The sequence below is a fragment of the Oncorhynchus mykiss genome, chromosome 6 (genome assembly GCF_013265735.2).
Source record: "Oncorhynchus mykiss isolate Arlee chromosome 6, USDA_OmykA_1.1, whole genome shotgun sequence".
Classification (NCBI taxonomy): Eukaryota; Metazoa; Chordata; class Actinopteri; order Salmoniformes; family Salmonidae; genus Oncorhynchus; species Oncorhynchus mykiss.
Window position 1 is genome coordinate 71704378 of NC_048570.1, and position 18648 is coordinate 71723025.

At 43.1% G+C, this 18648-nt stretch overlaps 1 protein-coding gene across 1 annotated transcript; it reads right to left on the minus strand.

Moving 5' to 3' along the window:
• Nucleotides 1-8260: 8260 nt before the first annotated feature.
• LOC110526499 (mucin-5AC-like) lies at nt 8261-18405 on the minus strand. Its single transcript, XM_036981777.1, is given in 29 exon segments — nt 8261-8307; nt 8310-8762; nt 9523-9765; nt 9860-9903; nt 10259-10406; nt 10609-10737; nt 10919-11075; nt 11330-11569; nt 11689-11868; nt 12008-12118; nt 12205-12343; nt 12461-12612; nt 12800-12908; nt 13175-13219; nt 13788-14040; nt 14244-14370; nt 14469-14563; nt 14670-14834; nt 14934-15071; nt 15195-15264; nt 15568-15678; nt 15874-16012; nt 16166-16292; nt 16529-16654; nt 16756-16969; nt 17100-17206; nt 17297-17387; nt 17893-18007; nt 18148-18405. Coding segments are annotated over 29 exon segments (4185 nt in total). The 5' UTR covers nt 18258-18405.
• Nucleotides 18406-18648: the final 243 nt, after the last annotated feature.

Genomic DNA, 18648 nt, shown 5'->3' on the forward strand with positions numbered 1-18648 from the left:
AATAGTCTCCGTTGTGGTTTCTTCAACTTTTGTAGTTCCACCTGTGGTAGGTGTAATTACCTCTGCAGTTGTTGTGGTTGAAGTCGTGGGATTGGAAGTAATGCCAACTGGCCCTGTTGTTTCTTCACCTGTTGATGTGGGCTGTGGTGTTGAGGTAGAGGTTTCAACACTTACAGTGGTGGAAGTGGTTGTTGGGCCAGAGGTGACAACTTTAGGTGGCACTGTGGATGTTGATGGAATAGTCTCCGTTGTGGTTTCTTCAACTTTTGTAGTTCCACCTGTGGTAGGTGTAATTACCTCTGCAGTTGTTGTGGTTGAAGTCGTGGGATTGGAAGTAATGCCAACTGGCCCTGTTGTTTCTTCACCTGTTGATGTGGGCTGTGGTGTTGAGGTAGAGGTTTCAACAATTACGGTGGTGGAAGTGGTTGTTGGGCCAGTGGTTAATTCTTTAGGTAGCGTTGTGGATGTAGATGGAATAGACTCCGTTGTGCTTTCTTCAACTTTTGTAGTTCCACCTGTGGTAGGTGTAATTACCTCTGCAGTTGTTGTCGTTGAAGTCGTGGGATTGGAAGTAATGCCAACTGGCCCTGTTGTTTCTTCACCTGTTGATGTGGGCTGTGGTGTTGAGGTAGAGGTTTCAACACTTACAGTGGTGGAAGTGGTTGTTGGGCCAGAGGTGACAACTTTAGGTGGCACTGTGGATGTAGATGGAATAGTCTCCGTTGTGGTTTCTTCAACTTTTGTAGTTCCACCTGTGGTAGGTGTAATTACCTCTGCAGTTGTTGTGGTTGAAGTCGTGGGATTGGAAGTAATGCCAACTGGCCCTGTTGTTTCTTCACCTGTTGATGTGGGCTGTGGTGTTGAGGTAGAGGTTTCAACACTTACGGTGGTGGAAGTGGTTGTTGGGCCAGTGGTGAATTCTTTAGGTGGCGTTGTGGATGTAGATGGAATAGACTCCGTTGTGGTTTCTTCAACTGTTGTAGTTCCACCTGTGGTAGGTGTAATTACCTCTGCAGTTGTTGTGGTTGAAGTCGTGGGATTGGAAGTAATGCCAACTGGCCCTGTTGTTTCTTCACCTGTTGATGTGGACTGTGGTGTTGAGGTAGAGGTTTCAACACTTACAGTGGTGGAAGTGGTTGTTGGGCCAGTGGTGAATTCTTTAGGTGGCGTTGTGGATGTAGATGGAATAGACTCCGTTGTGGTTTCTTCAACTGTTGTAGTTCCACCTGTGGTAGGTGTAATTTCCTCTGCATTTGTAGTGGGTGCCTTTGTTGTTGTTGTTGAAGTCATTGGACTGGATGTAATGCCAACTGGCCCTGTTGTTTCTTCACCTGTTATTGTGGACTGTGATGTTGAGGTAGACGTTTCAACAATTACAGTGGTGGAAGTAGTTGTTGGGCCAGAGGTGACAACTTTAGGTGGCACTGTGGATGTTGATGGAATAGTCTCCGTTGTGGTTTCTTCAACTTTTGTAGTTCCACCTGTGGTAGGTGTAATTACCTCTGCAGTTGTTGTGGTTGAAGTCGTGGGATTGGAAGTAATGCCAACTGGCCCTGTTGTTTCTTCACCTGTTGATGTGGGCTGTGGTGTTGAGGTAGAGGTTTCAACAATTACGGTGGTGGAAGTGGTTGTTGGGCCAGTGGTTAATTCTTTAGGTAGCGTTTTGGATGTAGATGGAATAGACTCCGTTGTGCTTTCTTCAACTTTTGTAGTTCCACCTGTGGTAGGTGTAATTACCTCTGCAGTTGTTGTGGTTGAAGTTGTGGGATTGGAAGTAATGCCAACTGGCCCTGTTGTTTCTTCACCTGTTGATGTGGGCTGTGGTGTTGAGGTAGAGGTTTCAACCCTTACAGTGGTGGAAGTGGTTGTTGGGCCAGTGGTGAATTCTTTAGGTAGCGTTGTGGATGTAGATGGAATAGACTCCGTTGTGCTTTCTTCAACTGTTGTAGTTCCACCTGTGGTAGGTGTATTTACCTCCACAGTTGTTGTCGTTGAAGTCGTGGGATTGGAAGTAATGCCAACTGGCCTTGTTGTTTCTTCACCTGTTGATGTGGGCTGTGGTGTTGAGGTAGAGATTTCAACACTTACGGTGGTGGAAGTGGTTGTTGGGCCAGTGGTGAATTCTTTAGGTAGCGTTGTGGATGTAGATGGAATAGACTCCGTTGTGCTTTCTTCAACTGTTGTTGTTCCACCTGTGGTAGGTGTAATTACCTCCGCAGTTGTTGTGGTTAAAGTCGTGGGATTGGAAGTAATGCCAACTGGCCCTGTTGTTTCTTCACCTGTTGATGTGGGCTTTGGTGTTGAGGTAGAGGTTTCAACACTTACAGTGGTGGAAGTTGTTGTTGGGCCAGAGGTGACAACTTTAGGTGGAACTGTGGATGTAGATGGAATAGTCTCCGTTGTGGTTTCTTCAACTTTTGTAGTTCCACCTGTGGTAGGTGTAATTACCTCTGCAGTTGTTGTGGTTGAAGTCGTGGGATTGGAAGTAATGCCAACTGGCCCTGTTGTTTCTTCACCTGTTGATGTGGGCTGTGGTGTTGAGGTAGAGGTTTCAACACTTACAGTGGTGGAAGTGGTTGTTGGGCCAGAGGTGACAACTTTAGGTGGCACTGTGGATGTAGATGGAATAGTCTCCGTTGTGGTTTCTTCAACTTTTGTAGTTCCACCTGTGGTAGGTGTAATTACCTCTGCAGTTGTTGTGGTTGAAGTCGTGGGATTGGAAGTAATGCCAACTGGCCCTGTTGTTTCTTCACCTGTTGATCTGGGCTGTGGTGTTGAGGTAGAGGTTTCAACAATTACAGTGGTGGAAGTGGTTGTTGGGCCAGTGGTGAATTCTTTAGGTGGCTTTGTGGATGTAGATGGAATAGTCTCCGTTGTGGTTTCTTCAACTTTTGTAGTTCCACCTGTGGTAGGTGTAATTACCTCTGCAGTTGTTGTGGTTGAAGTCGTGGGATTGGAAGTAATGCCAACTGGCCCTGTTGTTTCTTCGCCTGTTGATGTGGGCTGTGGTGTTGAGGTAGAGGTTTCAACACTTACAGTGGTGGAAGTGGTTGTTGGGCCAGAGGTGACAACTTTAGGTGGCACTGTGGATGTAGATGGAATAGTCTCCGTTGTGGTTTCTTCAACTTTTGTAGTTCCACCTGTGGTAGGTGTAATTACCTCTGCAGTTGTTGTGGTTGAAGTCGTGGGATTGGAAGTAATGCCAACTGGCCCTGTTGTTTCTTCACCTGTTGATGTGGGCTGTGGTGTTGAGGTAGAGGTTTCAACACTTACGGTGGTGGAAGTGGTTGTTGGGCCAGTGGTGAATTCTTTAGGTGGCTTTGTGGATGTAGATGGAATAGTCTCCGTTGTGGTTTCTTCAACTTTTGTAGTTCCACCTGTGGTAGGTGTAATTACCTCTGCAGTTGTTGTGGTTGAAGTCGTGGGATTGGAAGTAATGCCAACTGGCCCTGTTGTTTCTTCGCCTGTTGATGTGGGCTGTGGTGTTGAGGTAGAGGTTTCAACACTTACAGTGGTGGAAGTGGTTGTTGGGCCAGTGGTGAATTCTTTAGGTGGCGTTGTGGATGTAGATGGAATAGACTCCGTTGTGGTTTCTTCAACTGTTGTAGTTCCACCTGTGGTAGGTGTAATTTCCTCTGCATTTGTGGTGGGTGCCTTTGTTGTTGTTGTTGAAGTCATTGGACTGGATGTAATGCCAACTGGCCCTGTTGTTTCTTCACCTGTTATTGTGGACTGTGATGTTGAGGTAGACGTTTCAACAATTACAGTGGTGGAAGTGGTTGTTGGGCCAGTGGTGAATTCTTTAGGTAGCGTTGTGGATGTAGATGGAATAGACTCCGTTGTGCTTTCTTCAACTGTTGTAGTTCCACCTGTGGTAGGTGTAATTACCTCCGCAGTTGTTGTCGTTGAAGTCGTGGGATTGGAAGTAATGCCAACTGGCCCTGTTGTTTCTTCACCTGTTGATGTGGACTGTGGTGTTGAGGTAGAGGTTTCAACACTTACAGTGGTGGAAGTGGTTGTTGGGCCAGAGGTGACAACTTTAGGTGGCACTGTGGATGTAGATGGAATAGTCTCCGTTGTGGTTTCTTCAACTTTTGTAGTTCCACCTGTGGTAGGTGTAATTACCTCTGCAGTTGTTGTGGTTGAAGTCGTGGGATTGGAAGTAATGCCAACTGGCCCTGTTGTTTCTTCGCCTGTTGATGTGGGCTGTGGTGTTGAGGTAGAGGTTTCAACACTTACAGTGGTGGAAGTGGTTGTTGGGCCAGAGGTGACAACTTTAGGTGGCACTGTGGATGTAGATGGAATAGTCTCCGTTGTGGTTTCTTCAACTTTTGTAGTTCCACCTGTGGTAGGTGTAATTACCTCTGCAGTTGTTGTCGTTGAAGTCGTGGGATTGGAAGTAATGCCAACTGGCCCTGTTGTTTCTTCACCTGTTGATGTGGGCTGTGGTGTTGAGGTAGAGGTTTCAACACTTACGGTGGTGGAAGTGGTTGTTGGGCCAGTGGTGAATTCTTTCGGTAGCGTTGTGGATGTAGATGGAATAGACTCCGTTGTGCTTTCTTCAACTGTTGTAGTTCCACCTGTGGTAGGTGTAATTACCTCCGCAGTTGTTGTCGTTGAAGTCGTGGGATTGGAAGTAATGCCAACTGGCCCTGTTGTTTCTTCACCTGTTGATGTGGGCTGTGGTGTTGAGGTAGAGGTTTCAACAATTACAGTGGTGGAAGTGGTTGTTGGGCCAGTGGTGAATTCTTTAGGTGGCGTTGTGGATGTAGATGGAATAGACTCCGTTGTGGTTTCTTCAACTGTTGTAGTTCCACCTGTGGTAGGTGTAATTTCCTCTGCATTTGTGGTGGGTGCCTTTGTTGTTGTTGTTGAAGTCATTGGACTGGATGTAATGCCAACTGGCCCTGTTGTTTCTTCACCTGTTATTGTGGACTGTGATGTTGAGGTAGACGTTTCAACAATTACAGTGGTGGAAGTGGTTGTTGGGCCAGTGGTGAATTCTTTAGGTAGCGTTGTGGATGTAGATGGAATAGACTCCGTTGTGCTTTCTTCAACTGTTGTAGTTCCACCTGTGGTAGGTGTAATTACCTCCGCAGTTGTTGTCGTTGAAGTCGTGGGATTGGAAGTAATGCCAACTGGCCCTGTTGTTTCTTCACCTGTTGATGTGGACTGTGGTGTTGAGGTAGAGGTTTCAACACTTACAGTGGTGGAAGTGGTTGTTGGGCCAGAGGTGACAACTTTAGGTGGCACTGTGGATGTAGATGGAATAGTCTCCGTTGTGGTTTCTTCAACTTTTGTAGTTCCACCTGTGGTAGGTGTAATTACCTCTGCAGTTGTTGTGGTTGAAGTCGTGGGATTGGAAGTAATGCCAACTGGCCCTGTTGTTTCTTCGCCTGTTGATGTGGGCTGTGGTGTTGAGGTAGAGGTTTCAACACTTACAGTGGTGGAAGTGGTTGTTGGGCCAGAGGTGACAACTTTAGGTGGCACTGTGGATGTAGATGGAATAGTCTCCGTTGTGGTTTCTTCAACTTTTGTAGTTCCACCTGTGGTAGGTGTAATTACCTCTGCAGTTGTTGTCGTTGAAGTCGTGGGATTGGAAGTAATGCCAACTGGCCCTGTTGTTTCTTCACCTGTTGATGTGGGCTGTGGTGTTGAGGTAGAGGTTTCAACACTTACGGTGGTGGAAGTGGTTGTTGGGCCAGTGGTGAATTCTTTCGGTAGCGTTGTGGATGTAGATGGAATAGACTCCGTTGTGCTTTCTTCAACTGTTGTAGTTCCACCTGTGGTAGGTGTAATTACCTCCGCAGTTGTTGTCGTTGAAGTCGTGGGATTGGAAGTAATGCCAACTGGCCCTGTTGTTTCTTCACCTGTTGATGTGGGCTGTGGTGTTGAGGTAGAGGTTTCAACAATTACAGTGGTGGAAGTGGTTGTTGGGCCAGTGGTGAATTCTTTAGGTGGCGTTGTGGATGTAGATGGAATAGTCTCCGTTGTGGTTTCTTCTGCTGTTGTAGTTCCACCTGTGGTAGGTGTAATTTCCTCTGCATTTGTGGTGGGTGCCTTTGTTGTTGTTGTTGAAGTAAATGGACTGGAAGTAATGCCAACTGGACCTGTTGTTTCTTCACCTGTTATTGTGGACTGTGATGTTGAGGTAGACGTTTCAACAATTACAGTGGTGGAAGTGGTTGTTGGGCCAGTGGTGAATTCTTTAGGTGGCTTTGTGGATGTTGATGGAATAGACTCCGTTGTGGTTTCTTCAACTTTTGTAGTTCCTCCTGTGGTAGGTGTAATTACCTCTGCAGTTGTTGTGGTTGAAGTCGTGGGATTGGAAGTAATGCCAACTGGCCCTGTGATTTCTTCACCTGTTGATGTGGGCTGTGGTGTTGAGGTAGAGGTTTCAACAATTACAGTGGTGGATGTGGTTGTTGGGCCAGTGGTGAATTCTTTAGGTGGCGTTGTGGATGTAGATGGAATAGACTCCGTTGTGGTTTCTACAACTGTTGTAGTTCCACCTGTGGTAGGTGTAATTTCCTCTTTGTTTGTGGTGGGTACCTTTGTTGTTGTTGTTGAAGTCATTGGACTGGATGTAATGCCAACTGGCCCTGTTGTTTCTTCACCTGTTATTGTGGACTGTGATGTTGAGGTAGACGTTTCAACAATTACAGTGGTGGAAGTGGTTGTTGGGCCAGTGGTGAATTCTTTAGGTAGCGTTGTGGATGTAGATGGAATAGACTCCGTTGTGCTTTCTTCAACTGTTGTAGTTCCACCTGTGGTAGGTGTAATTACCTCCGCAGTTGTTGTCGTTGAAGTCGTGGGATTGGAAGTAATGCCAACTGGCCCTGTTGTTTCTTCACCTGTTGATGTGGGCTGTGGTGTTGAGGTAGAGGTTTCAACACTTACAGTGGTGGAAGTGGTTCTTGGGCCAGAGGTGACAACTTTAGGTGGCACTGTGGATGTAGATGGAATAGTCTCCGTTGTGGTTTCTTCAACTTTTGTAGTTCCACCTATGGTAGGTGTAATTACCTCTGCAGTTGTTGTGGTTGAAGTCGTGGGATTGGAAGTAATGCCAACTGGCCCTGTTGTTTCTTCACCTGTTGATGTGGGCTGTGGTGTTGAGGTAGAGGTTTCAACACTTACGGTGGTGGAAGTGGTTGTTGGGCCAGTGGTGAATTCTTTAGGTAGCGTTGTGGATGTAGATGGAATAGACTCCGTTGTGCTTTCTTCAACTGTTGTAGTTCCACCTGTGGTAGGTGTAATTACCTCCGCAGTTGTTGTCGTTGAAGTCGTGGGATTGGAAGTAATGCCAACTGGCCCTGTTGTTTCTTCACCTGTTGATGTGGGCTGTGGTGTTGAGGTAGAGGTTTCAACAATTACAGTGGTGGAAGTGGTTGTTGGGCCAGTGGTGAATTCTTTAGGTGGCGTTGTGGATGTAGATGGAATAGACTCCGTTGTGCTTTCTTCAACTGTTGTAGTTCCACCTGTGGTAGGTGTAATTACCTCTGCAGTTGTTGTGGTTGAAGTCGTGGGATTGGAAGTAATGCCAACTGGCCTTGTTGTTTCTTCACCTGTTGATGTGGGCTGTGGTGTTGAGTTAGAGGTTTCAACAATTACAGTGGTGGAAGTGGTTGTTGGGCCAGTGGTGAATTCTTTAGGTGGTTTTGTGGATGTAGATGGAATAGACTCCGTTGTTGTTTCTTCAACCCTTGTAGTTCCACCTGTGGTAGGTGTAATTACCTCTGCAGTTGTTGTGGTTGAAGTCGTGGGATTGGAAGTAATGCCAACTGGCCCTGTTGTTTCTTCACCTGTTGATGTGGGCTGTGGTGTTGAGGTAGTTTCAACAATTACAGTGGTGGAAGTGGTTGTTGGGCCAGAGGTGACAACTTTAGGTGGCTTTGTGGATGTAGATGGAATTGACTCCGTTGTGGTTTCTTCAACTTTTGTAGTTCCACCTGTGGTAGGTGTAATTTCCTCTGCATTTGTGGTGGGTGCCTTTGTTGTTGTGGTTGAAGTCATTGGACTGGAAGTAATGCCAACTGGCCCTGTTGTTTCTTCACCTGTTATTGTGGACTGTGATGTTGAGGTAGACGTTTCAACATTTACTGTGGTGGCATTAGTTGTTGAGCCAGCGGTGGCAATTTTAGGCGGCTGTGTGGAACTTTCAGTGGAAGTCAATGTAGTTACCTCTGCAGTTGTTTTGGGTGCCTTTGTAGTTGTGATTGAAGTTGAGGGCTGTGATGTTGAGGTAGAGGCTTCAACATTTTCAGTTGTAGATGATGATGCTGTGGTGTGTGTGAATGTCCCGGATGTAATTGTATTGGTAATTTGGGAGTGAGGCTCTGTTGTCAATATTCCACCTGTGAAGACTGATTCTGTTGTTGTTGAGGGCTGTGTTGTTGATGTTAAAGGCCACAATGTACCTGTAAGGTGAGGTAGTGTTTTTGTAATTGACGCAATGGAAGTTACTGGTGGTTTTGTTGTGACATTTGATGTCGTTGTTGCCATACCAGTGGTGACTACTTTAGGTGGCTTTGTAGATGTGATTGTCTCAGTTGTTGTTTCTTCCTTTGTTGACGTTTCGGCCGTGGTCAATGTAGCTACTTCTCCACTTGTTGTGGTTACCATAGTTGTTGTAGTTACAGTTGTCGGTTTGGGAATTGTGACTGTACTTGATCCTGATGATGTAGTTGAAGGATTTAATGATGAACTTGTGGTGATTTTAGGTGTCATCTCCATTGTTGTAGAAGACCAAGTTGAAGTTGGTTCTGTTTTTGAAAAATATATACCTTTAGTTAACTTGGCTAGAATAATAACATTTTAATTTACCAAATAGCTCATATTTACAATACTTATCATTCATATTCAATTTGAACATATCGTCAATATGAATTAAGCTCATCACTACCACCTACAGTAGGGTCTACCTGAACCTGAATACCTGAGACTCCACCAGGGGCCCGAGCTGCTACGGGTCCAAAATTCAAACTTTTCCTTCTGGTCCGGATCGAGTCATGTTTGATTGTCATTGGGTCTTACAGCTGACTGACCTGATTGGACCTGAATGGACCCGACAACAGCTCTGCATAGCCTGTACCATATTTATTTTACTATAATATGTTGAATTTATTGACTTCTAGAAGGCCTAGACAAAATATACAACATATACAAATTAACCAGAGGAGCATCTTGGCTGATAAATATAATTAGTTTGTCACTCGGGTCCAATCAGGTCTGGTCTAGTCCTGGACCAGTTAGAGTATGGGTCGGGTCTAGATCTGGTTGTCGTCGGGTCCATTCGTGTTTGGGTCTGATTGTTCTCGGGTCTGTTCGCGTCCAGGTCCCCCTTCATTTTAAATGATTGTATCCGTTCAGGTCCGGGTCTGATTCTCGAGTTTTGGACCCGAGAAGACCTCTACTACCATCTTCCATACAAATTGCTATTTTCCATCAAGATTTCCATTTATCAGTATGGTATTTAGCACAAATTGGGCTGCCCTTTAATCATTCAAGAGTTTCTCTGCTTACCAGATGTTGTGAAGTGGAAGACAGTTGTGGGTTTTAGAGTGGTTGTTGCATGGACAGTTGTTGTTGTCAGAGGGGATGTTGTAGTTGGTACTGGAGTTGTGGTCACTTGACAAGGGGAAATGTTCCTGGTAATGGTTCCGTTCGCGGCACAAACAGCAACAATGCAGTTGCCAATCCCATCTGTTGTATTGTAGAGGGTTGCTCCATATGGGTGTTGTTTACCATTATACAAGCATGTACAATCTGCAATAAAACAAAGTATTTTAAATTAGATTCAATCAATGTTGCTTTGGGCATTGCTAAATATTTTATTTTTATTTGATGATGTCATCCTTACCATTTACATCATAACTACAACTCACTCCAGTCATTGTGCAGGTGCTTTAAAAGAAGAACAATGATGTAAATGTTTTAAATATTCCCAGTTTTAAATTATATAGATATAAATGTTTTGTTCAAAATACTATTATAGAGGTATAAATAATCAGGACTTGGTAATAAAGTACTGTAAGTTGTGAAATGCGTGGGGAGCAGGGCATGTTTTCAGATTGCCATATAGCCATAATTGGCATCACTATGGAAAAACTAGCATGACTTTCCCATCTTAGACAAACCCCTTACCACCCTCTTCCCTAAAATTAATGCAATACAGAAAACCTAATACTTTCACAGTTAGAACATTCAGAATATGCTCTGAAATAGCACAGTTACTGTGAAATGAATGATTTTAACATACCATGTTTCACAGTTTTGTGCCGGAAGATTCTGTCCATTGGTGTACTGGTTTCCTTCATAGTCATAACAGCCACATTGTTCCCTCTCCACACACTTCATTGTCTCCTCATTGAAGTAAGGTTGTGCCGCAGGACAGTTAGGATAGCAGCCTGTAATAACCACAATAGCCAAGAGGTTACAAAAGGTCAAGTCTTGTTAAGGATAACAGTAGTCAGTGTAAATGTAGCCTGAGGCTGCTCAAACACAAAGCATGTATATTTATAACCATTGTTGGGGTCAGTTTCAATTACAATTGTTATTCAGAAGTCATCCACGTGAGACAAAATATGAGTTAGACGGTCATATCCCTACCTTCCAATGCTGGAATTAAACTAGAACAGTCTCCGGAAGGGTTTCTGCAGGTCTTCATACACTGAGCTCCACATGCCTTGTAGTGCCACTCACATTCTCCAGTGGGGTTGTAGTAATCACAGAACAGTGCTGTTTGTGGTGGACAAAATATGGTGGACAAAATATATTTCATTAATTGAACTAGAATAATGATCCCTTTTCATGATCAACTGTCCAATACGATAATGTGTTAACCTAGTCCAGTAATGAATTGACAAGTGCCGTAATGTAGTTGAAAATCACATTCAATAATGATTGTGAAGAAACTTACGGCAAATTCGAGGGGTTCTCCAGGTTACGCATGCTCCAGCTTCATTGCAGGCCTTTGCATAAGCTGCCACTGCGGTACAGAAGCACTCACAGTCTCCACCACTGTCACAAGCACATGAGTCTCTTACACAAGCATCGTAGTAAGGAGAGGGGTCCACCTTAAAAGCACAGCAATGTGTTGTAAGATATACAGGAGTTGCATGGTGAAGCACATTTCTTTGTCCACAAAAGACAATCCACATATCTTACTAGTATTAAAATCAAATCAAATCAAATGTTATTGGTCACACACACATGGTTAGCAGATGTTAATGCGAGTGTAGCGAAATGCTTGTGCTTCTAGTTCCGACCTTGCAGTAATATCTAACAAGTAATCTAACAATTATTAAATCCTATTTGAATATATCCATACCCGGTTCTGGCAGGCTGTGAAGACATCACTGTTAATGATACTGCACTGTTTCTGGGCCCAAGATGCTCTGTACGGGTTGGAGGAACATGGGTGCACTACAGCGGATACACTTGGGCAGCTTGATGAAACTTTCCAGCTGTTTCCAAATTCCACTGGATCAACAACTGCCGCCTGGGCTCTAGTGGTGAAGTCATTGTTTGCGTTGCCATCATAGTTTCCACACAGACCACACACTTGCCCCTGAAGAAAAGAGATCATGAATTAAAATGATTGACTTGGCAGGGTTATACAAAAGTCTCGGTAATATCAGTTTTGACTGAATACTGAATTAATTTCTTCATCAGAGTATCTTAATGTACCTGGTATTGTGGGCTAAGCTTGATAAAGAGACTGGTCTTCTTGTCCCACATGAGGATTAGACCACTTTTGACTTCAATAACCAGATAATTCCCCAGAAGGCTGATCTGTTTAGGAAACTGCTCTTCTGGAGTACTTCTGACAACTTGAGCGGTCCCATCTGCCAATATGAGCTCACTGGTCTGAAGAGGAAAATATGTTTTCATACATAACTTGGTCTGAAATCGGATCTCAACTTGATGTTTGGTTGATGATTTGTTGATTGTTCTTTACACGAGGGATGGAATGTACAGTATTGTGTGAAGTCAAGTTGCTCATTACCCCCATGAAGAGCTTGATGGTCTTGGAGCAGGTGGTGCCTTTAGTTCCACAAGGAACGTTCTCAGTGAGAACTCTGAAGCTGCCACTGCCATTAGTATTGCCACAGTAGTCCTGTGAGAATGAAAAATATTATTAATATGGTTAAAATTCACACTTTTCAATGCTGATACAATTCTACCAAATAAAGAGACACAAACCTGAATGAGAGTGTATTCACAGTTTCCATTAAAGTTGAACCTTTTCTCATCAAAGGTGATATAGTGACCCTCTCCGTAGATTGCACAAACTCCATCACAGAGATGTGTGGTACACTGCCATTGTCTGTCCTTGCAAGTACTGTGAACAACACACACATACTGTCACAAAAATTGCCTGACATTTTCTTCGTTATTTGTACATCTGTGTTCTTTATGTTTTCTCCCCCCTGAGGTGTAAGACATAAAACAGGCATACCATGTATTGCAGTCAACCTTAAGAGTCTCTCCAGCTTGGTAAGTAGCTCCATTGTGAGCACAAGGACAAAGTTCCTCCTTGATGCAGTCTCCGTTCCCATCAGACACCAGTCCGGTGGGGCACATACAACCTGATGTGCACTCTGTGCTGATCTAAAGTGATTGAACAAAGTGCACACAAATTAAAGAGATATGGACTATGTTTTTGTACACCGGGGGAGGAGGGGGGTGGGTATTTTACATAATTGAGATTCTCAAAAGTTTTTGTTCAGTCAACACAAAACTCAGTATAATAGTGACAGTATGTGACAATCCCATTTAGAGTGAATAAGGGACTCACACAGGTCATATCCAGAGTTTTGCAGCTCTTCTGACACTCTGAACCTGAAGCTCCTGGAGGTGCAGTTGAGCAGTTGAAGAAAACCATTGGCACTGTGCATACTGGGGATATATGAGAATACACGTTTAAAAAACTATTTTCAATTCTCAAACAAGCAGAATCATCATATATCATATATCCAGAAATATCTACATTCATCATCATCATTAATCACATTGTCTTACATGAATTGCTTGAATCCTCTTGGTTAATTTCAAATGTACCTGTTTTGTGAAGGATGCATGTAAAGGGTTAAATCATATTGAGCCATATATTTTATAAATTAATTAATAAATTAAATTAATAAATTGAAGGCAAAGATAAAACTTACTGAATGGTCTTGCTCCCCCAGTGCAACTCAGTGTCCCTTGTCTGCAAGTACTGTAAAACAGTTACAGTTAGTAAGACAATGAAATGAACAGCAAATATCATTATGACATGATTTAATACACAGTTTTGAATATATCCATGAAGTTTCATTTGTACTTGTATTTATTTTGGTATCCTATCTTTATACGTATCAAATCAAATCAAATGTATTTATATAACCATTCTTACATCAGCTGATATACCAAAGTGCTGCACAGAAACCCAGCCTAAAACCCCAAACAGCAAGCAATGCAGGTGTAGAAGCACGGTGGCTAGGAAAAACTCCCTAGAAAGGCCATAACCTAGGAAGAAACCTAGAGAGGAACCAGGCTCTGAGGGCTGGCCAGTCCTTTTTTTGGTTGTGCCGGGTGGAGATTATAACAGAACATGCCCAAGATGTTCAAATGTTCATAAATGACCAGCATGGTCAAATAATAATAATCACAGTAGTTGTCGAGGGTGCAACAGGTAAGCACCTCAGGAGTAAATGTCAGTTGGCTTTTCATAGCCAAACATTGAGAGTATCTCTACCGCTCCTGCTGTCTCCTGCTGTCTTTATATGTATGAGGGAGGTGCTTACCATGTGGCACCGTCTCTGCTGATAGTCTCTCCTGCAGGGACCACTGAGCCCTTGTCATAGCAGGGACAGTTGGTGGGGGCAACACACTGGCCAGCCTCGTCCATGTAGGTGCCCTCTGCACAGCCACAGCCGTCCACCGGAACAAACTTCACCTGGCAAGATTGGTCTGTCATGCTCAGTGAGCGGCAGGTGCGTCCACAGCTGGTCATGTCGTAGGTATAAACTGTTTGACTGGGACAGGCGGCAAATTTATCTGAGAAAAGTCATTAGATATGAGTAGTATTAGCAAGATATTGATTTCCTTATATCTTTCTATTTGTGCAGTTATTTCTTCAGATTATTTGTACTTAGTAACTACTGTTGTTTCAGTAAAATCATTATATTCTAATACATTTGCAGCACTCATTATAATGACACATTGCGAGAGGTCTCCATGGTGCCGTGCTGTCTACTCACTGCAGATAGTGTCTCTCCAGCCGCTGAGCTGGATACCCTCGGCAGCACAAGCGTGGACATAAGAGGAGACGGCAGCACACATGCAGTCCTCACTCTTCTCGCAGTTACAGCTGTCATACATGCAGTTCTGTTGGAAAAAGAGTCAACGTGTGTCAAGACTATAACCTCATCACATGAGAGTTTAATGATTTTACTTTGAGATAGTATCCTTCTTAACTAACTTACGGTTTTGTAGGTGTCTGGTCTTATTTCAGAATGGCAAGGCGAGAACACTCCTTTAGGATCTGATAACATGGAACACCAGTGCTGGGCGTATTTCTCTGTGAAAAAGACAATCATAATTTCAACATAAGCATATACTATTTTATATAACTTTGTTATAATCATTCAATAAGTGATTAATCTATAGGCTTAATAAATATGTACCGTTTTCGATGCTCAAACTGCAGGGGTTTTCAAAGCTAGTCTTGACATCAGGGCAGCTGGCCATGGTCTTCCATGTGTTGGCAAAAGCTACAGCTGTGCCCTCCACCAATCCACTGATGACTCTGAACTCATCTGCCTGAACGTCATTGTAGTTTCCGCAAAGGCCTGAGGAAAATAATTGAAGCCATATGATGCTATTAGATTTTTGTGAATAGAGATACTGAAGAAAAAGCTATGAAACTAATGGATGAATCTGAAGCATACCACAGGTTGTTCCTTTGTAGGATGAGATGGCAGTTATGTAGATCTGCATAACTGGTGAAAGCTGGATCTGAAGTTGAACTCCAAGAGTTGTCTGGATAACAATGTAGAATGAGGAGGGCTTGAAGATGGTCACTTCAGCTGCAATACATGAAATAAATAGATGGACATCATTAAGGCTTCATCTAGTGAATATAAATGATATGGAGCTCATACACTGATCCACACTACAATTTAATTTGGCATTACAATGGATTGTCTCACCTGTATTGAGTGGGAGCTGAGAAAGAATCTGATTTACAAAAACACTTCCACATGACTGGACTCGGATCACCTGTGAATTAGATAAGATAATGGATTCTATAAAATTCTAATTGGTTCATATATGTTTATTGAATAATCTCCTCTAGACACAAACATTACCATGCATGAGCATTTTAAAAGATTGCAAACAGCCTGGCAATATTTGCCAAATCAGGGCAATTTTAAAGAAGGTTATTGTGTGTGTAGTCAAAAAGGTTTAGGGACATTTATTTGCAAGCCAGTATAATTATCTTCAAGAAGTGGTTTGGTTTTGAAATGAGTTGACAGGTCATTGTGTTATTTTCTCTGAAACATATTTGGGGAGTTGCCTTACGGTGGATCTGCTGGAGAGGGCAAGGGTAACAGCCCTCATACAGGTCTGAGTGTCAGTCAACCCACACTTCACAATGTCTCCCAGCACGGTGAATTCAGTTCCATTGCATTGCTGAAAGAAAACAAGCATGATTTTGAAGGCAAAAACATGAAATGAGAGTGACTCGTTTGGACCCATTTCTATGTCAACAAATGGCTTGAGGAAAAGCTATTTTACCTCACCTTTTCACCTTAGTTTGCACTGAAAACGTATCAAGAGTTTCTACTTGCTTCTATTGCTTTGCTATACTGCACCACATGGACTGACCTTGGTCAGAATGTAAGAGCAGTCCCCATGGAAGGTGTAGGCTTTCCCATCATAGGTGTTGATGTGGGATCCTCCCTCCACAGAGCAGGTCCCAGGACAGTCCTTGTCTGTACAGGCCCACTGAACACCAGCACAGGTGCTAAAGGGAACATTTACAGGCTCATCTCACAACTGCATTCACACAGTATTTTAGAAATATTGATGATATAGTTTCTATAATCACAATGTAGATTTTGGCATGATTCATGAAAATGAGGCATGGGATATGTGATGTTTAAATCAGATGATGTACTTGGCCTACCATTCTTTACAGTTGCTGGTGTAAGATTCTCCAGATTTGTATACTTGTCCATTGTGGACACAGAGGCATTCACTCAATGGAATACAGCCACTGTTGCTGACATCATCAAAAACAGTACCTATTTGGTGAGAGATCAGGCAGAATTCAGTAGATTTAAGTTATTCTAATGTGTTCTTTACACAGAGAACTTCATTGACTCGAGAAAGTAACTGAGAGAAACATTCAATATTTACTTATTTCATTATCAAAGACTTTTGCACACATTGACATAAGAGGCATAATGGGTAAAAGGTGTGGTGTTTTCATGATGTGCTTGAGGTTAACTTTTACAACAGAGTTGAACCTATGTGGTACCTAGAGGACAGAAGCAGCCGTCTGTACAGTGGTCTTCACACAACTGGCTGGCCTCTGGGTTGGAGCAGGTGTCAACACAGGGGCTTCCACACTCCTGGTGCTCCATGTTGAAGGGGCATGTCTTATCTGAGAAAATAAACATTGTGATTAACAGTTTTCTTAAAATGTATTGTGAACATGATCATTTAGAGTTTGGTGGTCATGTTGGAGAGTATCTGCATACTTACAGCAGAACTGTTCAGTCCTCCATTGCTGGGGCTTCCCCCCTGCATGAACACACTGACGGGAGTACTCTGAGATGGTGTTGCACAGGCAGAAGGAGTTGGTGCTGTTATCACAGTGGCACAGGTCTGCCAGGCAGGTCTTGATGAAGGAGTCCATGTCCAAATAATTAGTGCAGCTACTGAAAGCTGCACTGGAGAACAGCTGCTGACAAAATTCCTACAAATAGAGACAAACCATAAAAGGTTACTATATAGAAAACATTTGTTGGATCACATGGAATAATTGCTATTTCTAAATTCTATTAACATTGTTTTGTCTTCTTCTTCTGTGGTGTGACATGGAATACCTCATCTCCACAACTCTCCACAGAAGTTAGCGTAGGCTCCTCACAGGCTTCCAGAGGGCCATCCAGTTTCCAGAGGTTTCCATAGTCCGAGCTAGAGAGTTCCCCACCTGCAACAACACAGACATTGACAATTAGCTTTTCCACCTACAGTATGTAATGTAGTTAAATTTCAATAGTTTGGTCAGATTTGTTTTTACCATTGATGACGAACTCGTTGTATGTTTGGACTTCATTGAAGTCACCACACAGTCCGCAGGTCTGGTTTCTGTACTTCTCGTTCATTTCAATCTGTAACACCAGATACAATGTGTTTTGTCCACAAAATCCCATCCTGTTCAGCACCATTCACATGTTCAGTCTTGGCTATCCTCCATGTTAATACTCTTTATTTTTATTAAAGTCTTTGTATCAAAGTATTTTTATTAAAGTATTTGTCTTTATATTAGGAAGTGACAGAAAATGTCATTCAAATCTACAAATATTTGCAAACACTTCATCAAATAAACATTGGAACATTAGCCTGTATGTGTATAGGGTATACATCTTCACATATCCTGTTTAATTCATCCTCATTCTTCAGGTAATTCTGCCTTTCAATGTTAACATTTTAGGAGGGGAGTAGACAGTGCTTCAACCAACAAGGTGCAGCCAAAAATAGGTGTCTCTCACTCACGATCAACTGCTGATCATTGCCAATGATGACAAAGATGTTACGCTTTTTCTCTAAAGAAAAATATAACATTATTAACTAATCAACCATTGAAGAGGAAAATTAGAAATGCAGGTATTTTACCATTAGGGAGTCATCCTTGTTCCAAACAGCAACCAGCCCCAGTTTGGCTATGACCTTCACATTGGATGTAGTCTTCACGATGCTGACTCCAGACAAGCTGAACGGCAGGGTCACCCTTCAGGAGGAAGATGATACTTAAAGGTCATCCTATACATTATGATTAAAAGTAATATTAAATTACAGAATGTAGCACATAAAATTCCCAAGAGAGGTGCTTGCAGAATGGCGAATCAGTCAAATGACAGGGAAACTCACGTCTGCCCATTGACCACAACACCACCCTTGGAAAGCTCCACCACTACACCATCCAGCTTCATGGTGATCTTGCTAATGGTGGGCTGGTTGTCCACCACCTGCCGCCTCATCTGGATGTTGAAAGCCTCATAGCTGCTCTTACACAGTGAGGTCACAACATGGTTGCAGGTGGAGGGGAGCTGGAAAAAGTCCCCGTCAAAGGTCTTGAAATGGTAGTTACCCCATGTGCTGCAGACCTGGTCATTGTGTGAGGCATTCACTCCTGAGGGACAAGGAATACAAATGTCAGTTCCATCTTAGCGTATTGATGGATACCCAGTCTTTTATTCGGTGTGCAATCGGTCAGAGATTTACCTGAAAGTGTGGGTATCGTTGTGATCATTGTCGGGATGATTGTTACACTTGTGGTGGGGCTCACTGAAATAAAAGCAATTCATGAGTATTTTACAATATTATCTGTACATTCCAGATGGAATTCAATCATTGCAGATTTAGATTGTT